Source organism: Chelmon rostratus, chromosome 11 (assembly GCF_017976325.1).
Source record: "Chelmon rostratus isolate fCheRos1 chromosome 11, fCheRos1.pri, whole genome shotgun sequence".
In the NCBI taxonomy this organism is placed as follows: domain Eukaryota; kingdom Metazoa; phylum Chordata; class Actinopteri; order Chaetodontiformes; family Chaetodontidae; genus Chelmon; species Chelmon rostratus.
Genome location: NC_055668.1, coordinates 4,349,854 through 4,367,315, shown reverse-complemented (window position 1 = coordinate 4,367,315; position 17,462 = coordinate 4,349,854). Strand labels below are relative to the sequence as shown.

At 42.7% G+C, this 17,462-nt stretch overlaps 1 protein-coding gene across 1 annotated transcript in view; it reads left to right on the top strand.

Annotated features, from left to right (window-relative positions):
- The window catches only part of smap1 (small ArfGAP 1), a 98,792-nt gene that overhangs the window by 68,326 nt on the left and 13,004 nt on the right, over positions 1–17,462 (top strand). The window contains exons 7-8 of the mRNA XM_041947995.1: positions 411–474; positions 7,481–7,602. Coding sequence (XP_041803929.1) covers positions 411–474; positions 7,481–7,602 — 186 coding nt within the window. The remainder of the gene's footprint in view (positions 1–410; positions 475–7,480; positions 7,603–17,462) is intronic.

Here is a 17,462-nt window from a genome sequence, read left to right as displayed (position 1 = left end):
CTTTGAACAAGAAAACTCTCTATTATAAATCCAATATAATAGATTTTGTTTCCTTTTCTTTCTTTAGAAGAAGCAGAGTGACCCCAGACTTCAGGCATGATATACCCAAAATTGCAGGGCATGCAAAATGCAGTCATTTATAAAATGTAATCATGATGAATGAAATCTGCAGAGGAAATGGGTTTATAGTCTGTAGCTATGCTAATGCAGGAACCTTCATCATATGGCCAGTGGGTGACATTGACTATCTAATATACTCTTTTTTAGTGAAGGTCAGTATTGGGCTTCTGTATCAAAACTTAAATAGACAGGTCAAATCATTGCACATGATTACAGTGTGTATAATAATGTACAACTGAGAACACATAGCTTACATGCCTTTTTTTAACCTGTCTATTTGTCTTTCTCAGCAGTCGGAGTGCAGAGCCAGCCCCAAGGACAGCACAGAGCCGGCTGTGGACCTGCTGGGCCTGGGTAAGACATGACCAGCCTTCTACCAACCTACAGTGTAATACCTATTGGACAATACAATAGCTCGTCAAGCTGTATTCACATGTCTGCCTAATGTGTCAGATATGTAAAGTAAGCCAATTATGCCGGATGATGTAACATTTTTAGATTGGTATTGTAAAAATTGCAGGTTCAGTAATGTGTGGCAGTATAAGGAGAAAGGTTTAATGCATTCAGAGACCTTATTGTGCTGTCAGGCTGTTAAGACATCACTGACCACCATGTCTGACACTGTGTGCATACTATATCCACCCAGCAGTCATGTACTGGACTGTGTTGTTATGTTTCATGTGTTTTCCAAAAAGGGGAAGTAAGGAATTCTGTTCTTTGAAGAAACCGGAGAGTAACAGTTAATTTTGTACTGAAACACTTTGCTAGAGCATTATATTTTACGTCCTGTACCACTGACTTGGGTTGATAATAGACTTATTGCCTTTTGAAAAATTATGCTGTGATTAAGTGGAAATTCTGAACTGAATTCCAGTAAAGTTTTACAGGATCATTTTGCGCTGGTTTAGTCCTTAATTTAATTGGAACAAAATAGTTGAAATGTCTTATTAAAACATCAATAAATCAGATACTGAAGAAAGAAATGTCAGGAGCTAAAAGTTGGTTTATGGAAACAATTATCTTCAATGCATTGTTGTGGCTTTTACAATTTAGAGCATAAGAGGAAAAAGACATGAGAGAAATAAGAAGTAAAACCAAATTTTGCTCGCCATTCATTTCAGTGAAGGACAGAGCGAGACGTAATCTCTCCTTCGGCTTTCTCAAAGTTCAGTCCATTTTACCTTTGACCGCTGAAATCGTAATGTTCTGTGATGTCCATCCAATTTGAGAGAGGGTGTGGGATTGACCTCGTATTCAGGATAAATACCTGCACTATAAAATGACACATGCAGTCGAGAGGGAGGGTTGCTGCCTGCGTGGCAGGACGGAGGGTAATGACACTCGAGTGTTAGATGAGAAGCTGTATAATTTGACGCTGCTGAAAGCTGTTTTTAGCCTGCTAGCCAGTCGAGCAGTGAAATGCCATTTCTTATCACAACACTGTGTTTTTTTGAGTTTCTGGTGCTGCTACTTTTCACCCCAGCACGCAAGCAAAGGCATCAGTATGCGTCAGACGGTGATCTCGTCGCTTTGTCGAATGGCGAATGAAACCCCCGAGCCTTTCCGACGTTTGAGGGGCTGCATCCGACAGTTTTCTAAAACCAACAATCTAATAAGCATGTTGATTTATTCTTGACGCAGCTGCATCCATGACTTGTTGCGTGGAAAAACGAGTGCTACACCATCAATGCCTATGAGGAGAGACTGTCCGAATGTGTGTGCTGCTATCCACATTTGTGCGATGATCACTTCTTGCCCTGCAGGCGTTTTGCCCCGCTTTCAAGTATTTACTTCAAACAAGTTTATTTCAAGCATATCCTGGACTTCAAATACGCACCATCAGGCTGGTGTGTTAAACAACTGTGGCTGATTGACATTTGTGCATCGCTCCTTTTAGTTTTGTTGCACCTGTTGGGGCAGGACAGCCGACTGCCACCTCTATGATTGTTATCAATCCATGGAGTTTGGTGAGGCTGAACTGATCACATGCTCTTACCTCCTCTGTGCATGCATTTTAATTGCCTAAATGAAGAGCACAACAGCAGAATAGCTGGAAAGATTGAATGCACCGAGGATATGACATTCAACAAAGGTCACAAGCTGGATTCAAACCTGTGACATTTTGAGAGCACACTATGCGTCTTGGCCCGTTAGCCGCCTGGAGATTGTGCTCCATGCCCGTTGACCGGAACATTATAAACACAGCAGAAAAAGTCACGACTGGTTCAGGGTTCTCACCATAAATGTGTAACACGCAATCGTCCCGCCTTTCCCTAAACAGCACTGTCTTGTATTAGATTTAGCTGAGGCTAAGCTGCGCTGACAGAAGAAAGAGCCAGAAGATACAGCATTGATCAAACATTCCCGACCACAGCATGGAAGAGTGAGAGTGGACGCCCTGCTATAAATAACCAATGCTACAAACCTTGCAGCCATGTCGAGTGGATGAGATTTCACACATAATCAATAAGTCAAATACGTGGCAGTATGCCTTCAGCGCATCCCCCTGCTACTCCATCCGTCCCTCCTTGTCTCCAGTTACTTTACTCTGCAGCTGTCGTAGAGCCACTTTCTGCCTTAGCGTCTGTGTGCGTGTGTGCGTGTGTGCGTGCGCGCTAGTGTGTGTGTGTGTGTGTGTGTGTGTGTGTCTGTGTGTCAGTTTAAATCAGTTTAGCAGGCCGTGCTGCACTGAAAGTATAAGCAATATTGTGCGACCGTTCAGATAAGCATTTTTACACAAATCTCTTTCCATCCTCGGTTCTTCTCCTTGGTTTGCCAGAGACTTTTTATGCTTTTAATGTCATTAAAGAGGGCCTCTTTTTGACTGCAACGATATTAAAACTTGTTGTTTATATTTATTTCAGGTTTTGCTGGAGAGCCTTTGTGTCCCATTAGGATTAATGCTGTCACAGAGAGACATTCTAGGAACAGAGTTTGTGTAAATGCTTAAGGTTACTGTTGTCAATATTCTTAATTGGGAGAAAAACTGTTTTTATTGTTGTGGTAATGCCAGGGATGGAGCGAAATTCTTGCTCAGTTTTTGCTTCGATTCACTTAACTTTACATCGATCTATTCTAGCTAGCTAATCTATTTCAGTCTTCTTCCTGTCTTTGTTCCATATCCATCCTTGTGTATGGGCACAATACAAGCAAAACAGGCCCCCTCGTGGAAACATTGCTCTCCGATAGTCTTTATGAACCGCAGTCAAGTCCCAGTTTGATATGAATTCAGTTGTCTACCAACAGAGTTTGTCTGTATTAGAACACAGTGCAGGTGAGAGGAGAGCAGGTGGAGACTGAGGCTGAGGCTCAGCAGACCCAGAACCAGCAGAGCATGGTTATATATCGTAATTTGAAGAAACACAACTTTATTTTATTTATTACAACTTTATTAAGGTATAAGCATGCAATTTGAAGACAGCATGAACTAATAGAAAGTTTTTAATACTAGATATTGACAGTTGATATGTAGTGATCCTGTGATTTTGGGCTCAGTTGTGGTCCGGGCCACTGGAGCAGTTCCTCATTTTGTGCAGCCCTGATTGTAAAGCGACTACTGCCAAAAGGTTTTGCCGTTACTCAGCTTTGTGTCGACAAACTTAAACTATGTAAATGAAGCAAATGTCCTGCATTTCTGTCTGTTGGCTGGTGTCTGCATGGAACTCACTCTGGTTACATAATTGTTCAGTTCTCAAAACTGGGGAACTGCAGGCTGTTTTTTTTTTTCTGCAGCATAGGCTTCCATCAAAAGTCCATTAATAATGTGTTTCATCAAAACACCAGCATCACAACATAAACTGTTACACTGTCCGTTCGCCGTTAGATGTGTCTGCACATTCAGGGACACTGCACTGCTTCCTTTATCACCTGTAGACGAGCACACTGTACCAGTAGCCGGTCATTTTGTGCCCATTTTCTACACTTCCCTCACAATAATCACTCTGTCTACCGGCAGCTAATGACCACGATCACCAAAGGGGCTCATCTTCCTCTTCTGGAGTCACTCGCTCCCAGAGTCAAGCAAGCTTCGTTTTGTGCCCTAGTTGTGAAAAGTATGTTAAATTAACATGCTACTGGGTTTACAGCTGCACCAGTGCTTTAGAGACCCAGTGAGTTTTATTATTGACGGGATGGAAAAGCATTTTGACCACTGGGAGAGCATAATCATCACATGTGTTTGTGAGGAATCTAATCAGAACATTGCATTAGATTCAGTGCAGGACTTAATCAAGTCAGACATTTTAGTCCTCGTGGTGGTGGCCAAGTCCTTAATGTGACATCCCCCTACTGCTGAATGAGGTCGCTGTATTCATTGAAGATACTGGGAAGCTCTGTGTGTGTGTGTGTATGTGTGTATGTGTGTGTGTGTGTGTGTGTGTGTGTGTGTGTGAGAGAGAGAGAGAGAGAGAGAATGTACTCAGGGCAAAGGGGTTCAGGGTGATTATAAAACGCACCCCCAGCCTGAACTATTGGTCTGTTTCCATGGTGAAGTCGAGAGTGCTCTCAAGAAGCAGCTCCATCCCATGATAAAAGATGGTGGGCGCATTGCCCGACATGGCAGTGATGATGGTGATGATGGGCCCTTTTCTCCCAGCAGCGGCTCATTTCCATGGCAATAGCTGAATGAGTTTTTGGTAAGAGTGGGGGGGGGGGATTAGAGTGATAGGAGGGTAATTGATGGACATGAAATGCTATTTTTCTCTGTTCTGTTTCAGTGTGTAACAATGCGACTAACACCTGTCACTCTTGCCAGCTCCTAAAGCACTAATCGTAGCCATAATAGGCTTTATTCTTCAGGCACTTTTTGCAGCAATTTGCAAGATGATTTAACTACCAAAATAAGAGCCAAGCTCATAAACGACACGCAGGCGTCACAAGATGGATTTCGGGCAATAACCAGCAGTTTAAATATTAGGCTGGAAGACGTGACCATCAAAGTAATTCTCGAGTTTGAGCTGTGAGTTTTAATAAGAGGCCTTTCTCACAGTAAATGGTTTTCCTTGTACTCGGCTGTCTGGCTAAAGGAGCTCCGTCTTGTTCACACTGTAAAGGGCTAAATTATGGATGTTTCATCACTGTGGTTATATAAATGACCTCCGCTGCTCACACGCTCTTACACACACACACACACAGTTCACTCTCGCCTTTCACACACTCCCTCCACTCCCCCTTTCTGCCTCTCCATCACTATCCCCTCTCTCTCATGCGACTGTGGTCTGGGAGTGTTTTCTTCAGCTTTGGGGTCTCTCTCTAGATGCAATTCTTCCTTAATGATACTTTAGTTAGCTTAAATATCAGTCATGTTTTCATTGAGCTAATGTGTTTTTGAGCTTGATTTGACTAAATTTGGAAGTAACCATCAAATAAATCTCTCTGCTGTTAAGTAACAGGAGGGTCAGCATTTGGGTAACTGCTACAGTTCAGTGCTCTGAATGGCTTCTTTGCTTTTATGTCGATCGATCTGATGTCTCTGCGTTCACTATAGAGCTGGAGTCAGGTAGTGGTTAGCGTAGCTTAGCATAAAGACTAGAAGCAGGGGGAAACAGCTAGCATGGCTCTGTCCAAAATTCAAACAGGCTTTCTTTTTGTGTATTTCACACTTTAATTTTTCAGGGCTTACTTTTAGTAAGTTTGTACCTCACACACAGACATGAGATTGATGTTCTTTTCATTGTCTTTTCATCTCAGTCCTGTTAAGAGAGCAGATAATGGCTCACAGGTGGTGGACATCATAAGGTAGACTTGGACTAAAGTGAGCAACAGTTTGACACAGTTGCTTAGTCAAAAATTAAGCTGAGTTTAAAAAATACAGTACAGTAAATGATCATCAAGCAGTGGCATATTGTGGGTTAAGTTTGGTTCACCTACACTACATCACTGGTTCCCAGCCATTCATTTGAGCAATCCAATATGCTTTTTGGATCTTTTAGCATCTGCTTTTTTCACAGCAGACATTTTGACTTGTCACAGCAAAGAAACAAAAGCACAGTTGTTACTAATTACATCAATTCTGGCTTTGTTCCATTTTTGTGTCTTAATAAACCATGTCAGTGAGCCAGCATGGCACAATAGAGCCTTTCACAGCAGCTGTCTGGGCTTGTCAGAGCAGGAAACGCACTGGTTGAACCACTAACAATAATGATGGCTCTGTTCCATATACATGCACCAGTAGGCCATCCCAGAGAGCCAACACGTGAAATACCAGGACCCTGGAACTGCCACACCTAAATGGAATGCAGCCATCATCATGGTATTACTTACACCTGCCCTTTCTGCTACTGAGAAAAAGGTGTATTTATTGTACCCCACAAAAAAATCAATGAATGACTTTTGAACCATCTGGAAAAGCAATATCCATATCGTGGAAAGTAATGTCCGTTTCCTGCTTCATATTTCTGAAACTCTTCTTTTTGTATTTGAAGACTGGACGTGCAGTTTTAGACTCGTGTTAATTCAACCCTAACCACAATGTCAAATGTGTTTGCAATTATGCACAATTACTTAGTAAGTATTTATTTTTCCAAGTGCAAAAGGAGAAGCATGAACACAGTCATTTTCAGGGCAAAGCTGACTGCTGAAGGAGAGTACTACTGCTGAGGACGTTCCAATTAACAAGCATGATAATTGTAAAGTGAGTTGTGTGGGGTATTTTTGAAAAGTGTGTGAATGCATAAATCTTAGAAATACCCTTGTCCTATTGAATAATGCCTGTTGGTGTCAGTGCCTTCAGTTTTAATGTTTTTTCTGTCCTTATTAACCTGTCTTTATGTCTGTTCATTAATTCTTGCTCTTTTTAAATCATGACGGCTGCGTCATTTGAAGCCTTATGTTTATTTTTTTCATATAAGACATGTAATGCAATGAAAGTGTCCTAAACGTGGTTAAATACATCTTGGGATAACCACTTTTGATCATGTGATTTCCAACAGGAATCATAAAACACAGTTTCAGAGTTTTCAGACATATATTCTTAATTGTCAGTGCAGAGACAAATCTGTACCATGAGGTTTTTATTATTTGGTGATCATCGTTGAATCTGATAATGGTCATGAGTCACACACTGCACGGTGTTGCCGAAGCATATCTGAATATACATAGACTTCATGTAAAGTGTACACATCTCATACTGTGTACTGACAGAATCTACAGTGTTTCATTGTAAACTTTAAGATCACATGACTGATCAGCTGCCAATTACAAAAAGGTACATCAGGTATTATATTAGGTATTAGGTGTCGAAAATATACAGTATTTGTAGCTTTATCAGTTCATCTGACTTGTTTGCATGGCTTTGATTCAGTCATGTATACTCTCTCTCCCTCTCTCCCCCTCTCTCCCTCCCTCTTTCTCTCTCTCTCAGATGCTCCAGAGGGTGGTGGGAAGGGCTCAGGCAGTGCTGCACCAATTGGCGATGAACTGGACATCTTTGGGCCAATGGTCTCCAACCCTCTCCCCTCATCCAACAACACACAGCAGGCTCAGGTAACACACACACACACACACACAGAGTCTCAGGCTTTCATCATCTGCTTATCACCACAGGCAGACAGCAACACAGGCAGTCTGTGGAGAATCCCATGATAAAAACACACACAGGCATATTCGCAAACACGCCATCTCCCTCATACGTGCTGGCACACACTCTCTGAGGATCATATCAAAGCAAGCTGTCACTGGCTTCCCGTTATTGAATTAATTTGACCACTGTCCTTCATAGAGAGAGTGTTTGACTGACAGACAGAGGAATAATGATGGACTGCTACAATGAAGAGAGCAGCTCTTTTTGCTACCTGCTGTCTACGTGTTGTTTAAACCGAACGCAGCTGACCAAATAACACAGCAAGCTGTGATGGGAAACATGGGGAAAGATTACTCGCACAAAATACTGTCATGCTTTTTGTCACAGCCCTGCAGAATGACAGCGAGATGAGAGGAGGGAGGATTGAGAATGAATAAGTCAAACAAGGAGAGATGAAGAGAAAGTTTTTTTTTTTAATTGAAAAAGGAGGACAAATGGAGGAGAGTGGGTGTGAGAATGAAACGCTGGTGATTTTTTTCTCTGCGTAAACTATCAAGCTGGTCCCCTTGCATCATTTCCAGACAAGTGACTCAGCTTTAACTTATCAGAAAGGGCTTGTAAATGGCTAGTGGCGGACAGTGAACACTGCTCAGAATCTTTGAGCTACTGTGTTAAGAACAGGTGTTTTTAAAGGACCAGTGCGTAGGATTTGGTGGCAACTAGTGCCAAGGCTGCAGACTGCAACCAACTGAATAACCCTCGCCTCCCCCCTCCCTTTAGAACCGAGAAGGAGAGCCTACAGCGGCATTGAAACGCATGAAAAACAAAAAAGGTGCTCTGCAGAGCCAGTGTTTGGTTTGTCTACTCTGGGCTGCTGTAGAAACACGGTGGTACAACGTGTGGGACTCCCTCTGTACATATAAAGAGCTCATTCTGAGGGAATGAAAGCACAGCCATTCTTATTTTCAGGTGATTATACATAAATGAAAACATAACTCTGACTTCTCTATTACATTTCTGACATATCCTGCCAATAGAGCCCCCTAAATCTTCCGCACTGGTCCTTCAAGCTAATTATTTTCATACTGTAGCTCTGACACAAAGCCCTGTGCTGTAAAGCAGCTTGTCTTATCTCCCTGGGAAGCTAACGTTAGTGCAGAAGCTAGTGTGCAGAGCTGTCAGCAGTATTTATGGGTGTGACAGTCTGTGTATTCTCATCCTCAGCCTTTCAGTACAGGATGTCTGATTCATTATGTGACTTTCCTTGATTAGGTAGACCGTGTAAACCAAATAATTACTGTTGCTTTAGCCTAATATAATCTATAATAATTAGGCCTAATATGAAACATATCTTACTAATTTATTTTTAGCTAACTACATTGTCAGATGTCACTCACCAGAAGTTTTTTATTCCCAGAAGGGGACAGCTGTTTTTAATAAATACAACCTCCATTCCAGATCATGTGAGCATTGACTTTGGAATGCCGTTGTGGCCTCCCTGAGGACACACATTCATGGGGCCACACATGTAAACTCGTACACACACTCAGAAGATGCATACGCACAGTTGCGCACTTGTAGTCGTGGTATAAATACACATTCAGATAACTAACAGGTGGCGGCTCCTTCAGTGACAGGCTGCTTCACCTGCGGTGTGTGAAGGAGAGATTCTGCAGGTGCTTCCTTCCTGCTGCTGTCAGACTTTCCAGTCAGCACTGCTCCCAGTAGACCACACACACAGTCTGACAATTCACACTCATTCACTATCTGCAATCATGTGAACTCAACCACTGTTTTCATGCACAGTATTATATCGTTCACTTATTTATCATATGTTTTTTGTTTTATTTTTTTAACTTATGCTTCTTACTGTTACACTAACCTCTTTGCTGCCGTAAAGAGTATTACCTTATCTTAAATTCACACTGACCCATTCCTGGGTTGAAAATGTATTCTTTGACCTATTCCTGAATTTCTAATTGTAAATCTCACTCTGTTACACACACATACACACACACACACACACACACACACACGCACACACACGCGCACACACACATTTCTGAGCCTCCTGGGACCAGACCAGGTAGTGGCTCGCTGGGGACCCAGGCATGAAGAACAATTATGGGCCGCTGTAACTGCAAGCTCCCCCTCTGCCACTGTTGGCCTCCCACTTACCTTCTAATCTCCCCTCCGTGCTCACCTCCTCACCGACATCTACTGCAGCTCTGTGTCTGCTCATCTCCATATATCCATTAATCCCTGATTCTCATCCTCTCCTCTTTTTCTTCTCTATGAAGCATGCGAGGCAACACTGCACATTCAGTCCCTCCTTCGGCCAGTCATGAATGTCAGAGATCTTCCATTCATTTTCTCTAGGGTTATGCAGCATTCATGCCATATGGTGATTACAACCATGATGGAAAAAGAGTTGGCACACCGTGTAAGACGTAAATAAAACCAAATGCAATCATTTGCAAATGTGAATGTTCCTGAGCCCATGTAGTAACATCCTTTATCCAATCATGTGTTCACGTGGTGACCCTCACTCCATCCTTGCTTGTGAACGACTGAGCCTTTCCAGGATGCTCCTTTCATGCCCAATCCAGATACTATCACCTGTTACCAATCAACCTGTTTACCTGTGGAATGTTCCAAACAGGTATTTTTGGAGCGTTCCACAACTTTCCCAGTCTTTAGTTGCTCCTGTCCCAACTTGTTTGAAATGTGTTGCTGCATCAAATTCAGAATAAGCAGATATTTACAAAAATCAGTGAAGCTGATGAGGTGGACCATTAAATATATTGTTATTTCAATTCAGTATATGTCAAAAATCATCAGCAAATTATCCCATTCTGTTTTGTTTATGTTTAACACAACATTTTTTGGAATCTGGGTTGTACCACAATTACCAGTTTTTGATTTGTGATTTGTTATCTCTGCCTACACCTTAGACCATTTCTGTTTCTTACCGCTTTTATGCTCAATTATTCCCTCTGTATGTCTTCCCTCTCCCCTGTCCTTCATTTTCTTCCATTGCACTGTCACTCACCATTCATTCTGTCAGAAGGATATTTTCCGTTGAAGCTGCTAACATAGGGCTGCTTCTCTTTTTCTCCTCCTCGTCCTTCACATGTCCTCTTGATCCTCTCTTTTACACTCCTTGTCTCCTTCCCTTTATGTCCTTTACTCTCTGTCTTATATCTGGTCTTAGCTGGGGCCTCATTAATCAATCTTACGTATGTGCAAATATATGCACACTTCAGACATACTGTACAAGCATTTCTGAGTATCATTTATGAACTTGGACTTATGCCTAAGTGTGCACGAATTCAAATGGAACCAAGACCACGCTGGTGCACAACAACAAGAGGTACACAAAGGATTAATGCTTTCTTTAAAGACCAGTAAAAAAAGTGAATCAAATAATTATTGAATAGGCTTTTTTGGAGTAGATTTTACGGGAATGTACAAGCATACAACAACTGAGACAACAATAGCATGAAAACAATTAGAATCATGCCTATAGCCTATCCACTATGAAATATAATCAGTTGAAAAGTCAGATTTTCACGCCTTTTACACGTTAGTCCTTCAGTTGCAGTTCAGGTTATATAGGTTTAGGATCAGTAAAAAGCAAAAGCAGGACTGTGTAAAAATTGTGATGGAAAAGTCAGTGGACGTTTGATTTCTGACTCCACCTTTTCCCAGCAGTGGAGAAAGAGACAGGAAGGGAATTTCACACCCACCATGAGCTGCGTAACGCCTGCTGGTCTTTGAACTATAATTTCAGGGGCTCAGCGATGCAAATGGTTTTCCTCCAGTACAGTGCTGCACAGCAGGCTGTTGAGGAAAAAATGTCTACGCTGTTTCCAAGTTCTTATTACTGTAAGTGCACCATTATTCAAAGCAGGGCTGGAGGAGGGTAGTGAAAACAGTGAAAGTACCAATGCATTCACGTCAGTTGGAAACTCCTGGTCTAAAGGACTAAACTATCAACCACATATCACCTATTGTGATGTGGCTAGGGAGCTGGACCCAAATGCAAACAAACAGACGTTGGAAAGGTGACTAGGCGAAAGTTTATTGAGGCAGCGGTGAGGGGGGAAGCGTAGGTAGAGGTGGTGTCTCCAGACACAGGGAAGACTGGGGAGGCAAGCAAGCAGGCGGCGAGGGAAGTAGGCCGTGTGGCACAGCGGTGGCTCGGGCTGACTGGTACAGGTGCTGGGTGGCTTGAGGGTAACGAGCTGGATCCTGAACATAGAAAACACAGGTAAGTATGGGAAATCGCAATCGAAAATTCTCTGAGGCACTAGCATACGATCTACCACAAAGCGGTGACAATCTGGCAGCGAGAACACAGGCGGGCCCGCCTTATGTAAGCTCCTGATGAAGATCAGGCACAGGTGTGTGCAGCCAGCTCCTCCTCCAACCCGCAAGCCACACCGATACTGTCAGAGAGAGCACACACAAAACCCAACCCCCAGCCTCACCTACACACACACCACACCTATATCACAAGTCATCTGGAGCAACTACAACAGTAGAATGTCCTTGCACTGTCGTATGTATGTATATATATATGTGTGTGTGTGTGTGTGTGTGTGTGTGTGTGCGTGTGTGTGTGTGTATTCCCTTTGTATTGTACTGGAATATACATAAAAAATAGCATTTGCAGTACTTTGTTGCTCTCCACCACTGTTTGTCCGATTAAATAATGATAACATGCTCATGTGATGCATGAACAGTCCTTTGTAGGGTTGTAGTCATTAGTTAAAGAATGGCTGTCACTGCAGCCTGTTAAGGCCTTCGACTGTTACACTTCGAGTGATTGCGCCACAGTCGCTGTTTGATGTCAGACAGGCCGCTCTCACATGGGCCTCCGCCCGTGGCGACGCTGTCTGTCTTGGAGACTCTGTTATTTGAATGTCAAGCAGGACATTCTGCTGCCGCCACAGTCCTCTATTCAAAATATGGAGTTTACTGCAGCTCTCACAGCCAGGACTTTTTTATTCTCTGTGTATTAATACACCAACAAGGTCCAAAGACATCTCTTACATGTTGCCTTCAAACTCAACAGGAGGGATGTTGCTTGCCTTTGCCTGAGTCACATCCAGTGGAACGTAGAGACTTCCACTGCCGTTTCCTGCAGCATATAAAGCAAAGGCACTTACCTCACAGTATGTGGATTATAATTGCCTCTGCCTCGGCGTGAAGGTTAGCCTGTGATTGCCTCCTTATATTTGTTTGTCTGTAATCAAGTCTGACAAACTAATGGCCTGTGCATGTTTCTGCTTCCCAGAGGAAGAAACCCATTGCTGTGTCTCCTGATTCCTTCGTCAGTCACTCACAAAACTTCATGCCGCCAGTGCGCCGTCAACCTTTCCGTTTTCAGATAACATCCCTCTCCTATACATACAAGCGGCACACACGCAAGCACACAGTTTTGACAGTCAGTACACATCCTCCTAACCTTACACACACACGCATACAGAGGGCTGAATTTGGGATTCAGCAGGCGGATATTGCTTTACAGCTGTGATTAGCTGGGTGTGTGAAGAAAGAGGAAGCTGGCAGCATGCTGATTCGTGCAGCTATTAACTGGCATCGGGGAGCGCTCGCCTATCTGCGAATACGTCAATTACAAAAATACGATTACAGCCTTGTAGGAGGGGGAGGATTTGTGTTATCCCCAGCTTTTCCCCTTCACTCTCTCTCTTTCACTCTCTCACACACACACACACACACAGGTTTTTGCTCTGTCCTCTGTCTCTCATTCACCCGACGCTGAATGAGGAGAATGTTATTAATGTAGTTATTAAATTGCTTTTACTAAGAAAACTTAAAAGAATGTTTAAAAAAGGCACTGAGAATACAATAACGATTAACATTACGTGGCGGGGAGGGAAAAAAGGCTGGAAGGAGGGAGAAAGATTGACAGATGAGACAAAGTGCAGAAGAAGAAGTTGGGGGAAAAATAGATGGATGGAAAGAGGGATGCATGGGCGGAGGGCAGGTTAGGAGAGGAATGAACAAATAAAGGAAGGTGGAGGGTAAGGGGCAGGGACACACAAGATGCGGAGCATGAAGTCCCACCAGCCCTAAGAGGAAGAGTGCGATGGTGCAGACACGCCAGAGGCACTGGCTTGAATCATAACGCCAGTCCTATTTCTGATTTTTTTTTTTTTTTTCCTAAAGCCGCTGGGTTCAGCCAGGTCACCCAGTTTGTGGGTAATCAATAACAGATCCTGGGCCAGATTTACGAAGGCTGTTATGATGAGATGCATTCTGCCCCAAACACACATGCTGCATTTATCAAACTGGCACCGCAGGCCAGAGTCAGAGGTTTCGTGTCGTTTGTGTCTGCGAGGTGCGTCTGGCTCTTCATTGCATACGCATTTAAAGTTTTTTGCTTTCGCTTGTCATTATGGAGAAAATGTTGATTGCACCATGTAATGGCTATAGAATAATGACACCATCAGCGTTTAGATTGGTTCACTATGAGCCTCGCTTTCACTGTGCAATTTCGTCTGCCACCAGGTACGATCTGAAAATGAAGGCTGACTGGTGATTGTCAGGCTGGCACCATTTCTATCTGCTTTCATGTCTCCATTATAGACTGAATGAATGAATGAACTCCTCATGTTTTCTTCTACTCCCTCCTCCACACCCGTGCCAGCCCCTGCTGTAGTTGCTTGTTTGTGCAAAGCAATAGTAAAACTGTGTTATTACTCCTTCAGTGGTGGTGTTGATCTTAATAGTAGTTGCTGTGCTCTGCTTGTCTTTGCAACAGGGCCACCTACAGTAACACCACTTGGAAACGCTAGGCGGCTTGAGAAGTTGTCTGTCTCCACTTTAAGGGAGGATTGTTCAAATAATAAGAGGAGACATGTTTGCAGAGGTTGAGGTCACGCTGTTTGCAGCTGTCAGTTTTATGGGGAATTTCTCTCTAAACCAACACGTCCTTATATCTAAATGACTAAATAGGTCGATTGCCATTGATTCCCAAAACGACATGTATGACTGATGGAGAGTGGCAGCAACAGGGGCACCGGCCCTTCGCTGTGGTTAATGTCGTGAAACAGTTTGCAGTCGACTTTCGATTTCACACAGGACATGAACAGCGCATTCATGAGACGCAGTGGTGAAAGTCCTGTGTTTGTTTGACCCATCCATCCACTCCACCTTCCTCCATCTGCAGACTTTCTTGCTGTTTATACTACGTCACCTGATTTCCTCCTTTGCTCCTGTCAGAATTACTGCAGCCACTAGACATTGCAGCCTAACATCAAACATAAGTATGGGTTGTAATTACCTACTAGCAAAGATGACCTGCACGGTTGTTTCTGGCGAGAACAGGCTGGCATGAGCATGCAAATGGGATTTACAAGAGCCACAAGGCCGATTGTGGTAATGAAAATAAATGTGAATTGGGCTCGTATATAGCTAAAGGTTGGTGTGAGAAAAACAAAAGTAATTAGGCTGTTAGTAAAGGACATAGTATCTGAGTACTGTAATGCAAATGCATAGAGGTAAAGCAAAGTTCAGTTTTAGCCTGTCGCCTGCTGAAAATTGCAGTCACACTTCAGTCTTTTTGTTGTGTTTTGTTTTAATCAGGGTTTATTCAGTGGAAGTCAGTTTTAGTTTTATTCCAATATCCTAATTTTCTCACAGAGTTTCATGACACTGTAAAGGATTTTGCTGAAGGATATTTCTCCTGGTTGTGAAAATTCAAATGAAAAGTACACTTACCTTGAACTGTGTCATTTATGGTGAGACTGTGTGACTGACATACTGTACTTCTTCTAACCATAGATAGTAGCAGTGTGTCATGCAGTATGTGTAATACCTGACAAAATAGACTTTTATATATTACAGAGGCCTTTATGTTTCACTCAGTAAAACTCTGATTTGGAAGATCAGCAGTTATAAAAACGTGTAAACTGCGTTCTTTAAGGCAGACGAGCATTATGTGTTTTATTTACATGGAGCTAAAATGAATGCTCAATTATGTTAAATGTTCACAGAATGAGTTTGTGTCTGTTTATGAGTCATAAGAAATCAGAAATGATCTTTTAGAGGGAGGAGATGTTTACCATAAGCTCGGCTGTTTAATTTAACAGTATGTTAACAGAGCAAGCCAAGCTAATCACTGTGGATGTGCACCAAGCAGGAAAAAAAATCATCCAATGACAAAGAAGCGTGGAGGCAGCGAGAATTTGCACTTGCAGATAAATGTTCAGTTTGAAAAGGAAAAGAGCCAACGCTTTGAGAAGACTACTGAATTTTTTTTCATTTACATCGTTGTTACAGTTTAGTCCTGTACTGACAGGAGGTCAGCAAATACTTAATGTCCAAATTTTCCTTGAACAAATTTCCGCTGTTTACGTGTGTCTGGCCGCATTAACCTCAGTATTAACATAACAACACCATCTCCACCTCCACCTGCTCCACTCTGCTGGAGCTGCTAATCTCTCTCTCTCTGTCTCTCTCTGTCTCTCTCTCTCTTTCTCTCCCTTTTATGAGGGGGTGCTCTGCTCTCTAGCAGAGGTACTATTACACTTTGGACATGTAACTGCAACACCTGACAATTAGTCTGTTTGTGTTAATGTCATGAATAATGAATTTACACAGTGAACAAAAAGACAAATAAATGTTTTCCCTGTCTCTCTGCCCCCCCCCCTCAGTCTCTGTCTCTAGGTCTCTCTCTCTCTCTCTCTCTCTGTCTCTGGTTGCGGTGTGAATATTTTGTGTGTCTGTCATTTGTTTTCATTTGTTTATTCTAACTGTATGAGTAATATTCTGAGGTGAATTAGAGCCATGGCCAAAGTAAATGTTGTGGAATCAAGGTCACATTCATGTTTCAGTAGTTTTTGGTCACAATAACTAGTACTCAGGATCAGTAAGATCCTGTAGCCATAACTGTCCCACTACTAGAGCTTCTTTCTCTCGGTTGTTCAGAATGATGTTGCCTTAAAGAAGCAGGTGACGACCAAATTGTTCTCAAGTGCTGAAAAACCATCCCAGTGCCAAATTGCAGCTGAATTCAGACTTCCTGTGCGGACAGTGCAACAACTGCAGGTTTCATTTTCATCAGAGTGAGACCATCAGACATGGTGTCAGCACACCATTACAGGACCAGGAGAGGAAGGGAAGCTGTCTACATCCAACATACAGAGCCGATTTTCAGACCACTACAAACAAAGCATGTCTAATCATTAAGCAAACCAACTGTTAAAACATCACTGCTGAAGATGGGACAAGAAGTTCTGATGCTGAGTAGAACTGAGGGGCTGCTTTCACGTTCAACACAGTCATTGAATCCATTGTTAGCCAGACAGATATTGATGAGTAGCTTTAAAGTTCTGAGCAGGAGTATTATTCTTATCTTGCAGGAATATTTAGAGGTTTAATGAAGGACAAGGTGTTCTAGCCAGCATGGCTTTCAGCGCAGCCAAACTTTCTGCCACGAATGGCGACTTGTATTTCTGTGAAATTTACATGTTGCGTGAAAAAATACACCATTGTTTTTAACTAGAAGCTTTTGTGCAAGTGTTTGTGTTTGCGGACTAAGCAGGATTAAAGAGAGAGGGGGGAAAAGGGAAAAAGAAATGACGGGGAAAGGGAAGAGAAGAGGATGAAAGAAGGGAATGAGAGAGCGTAAGAAGGAAGGAGGACAGGAGAAAGGAGTGAAGGGATAGAGGGAGAATTGATTGCTGAAGAAGATATGAGGGGGGATGAAAGAGAGTTCACTTAAGTTTGTTACGCAGAAGAAAAAGCAGAGGATGGTAAAGAGGGATGAGGTAATAAACTGATGAACAAT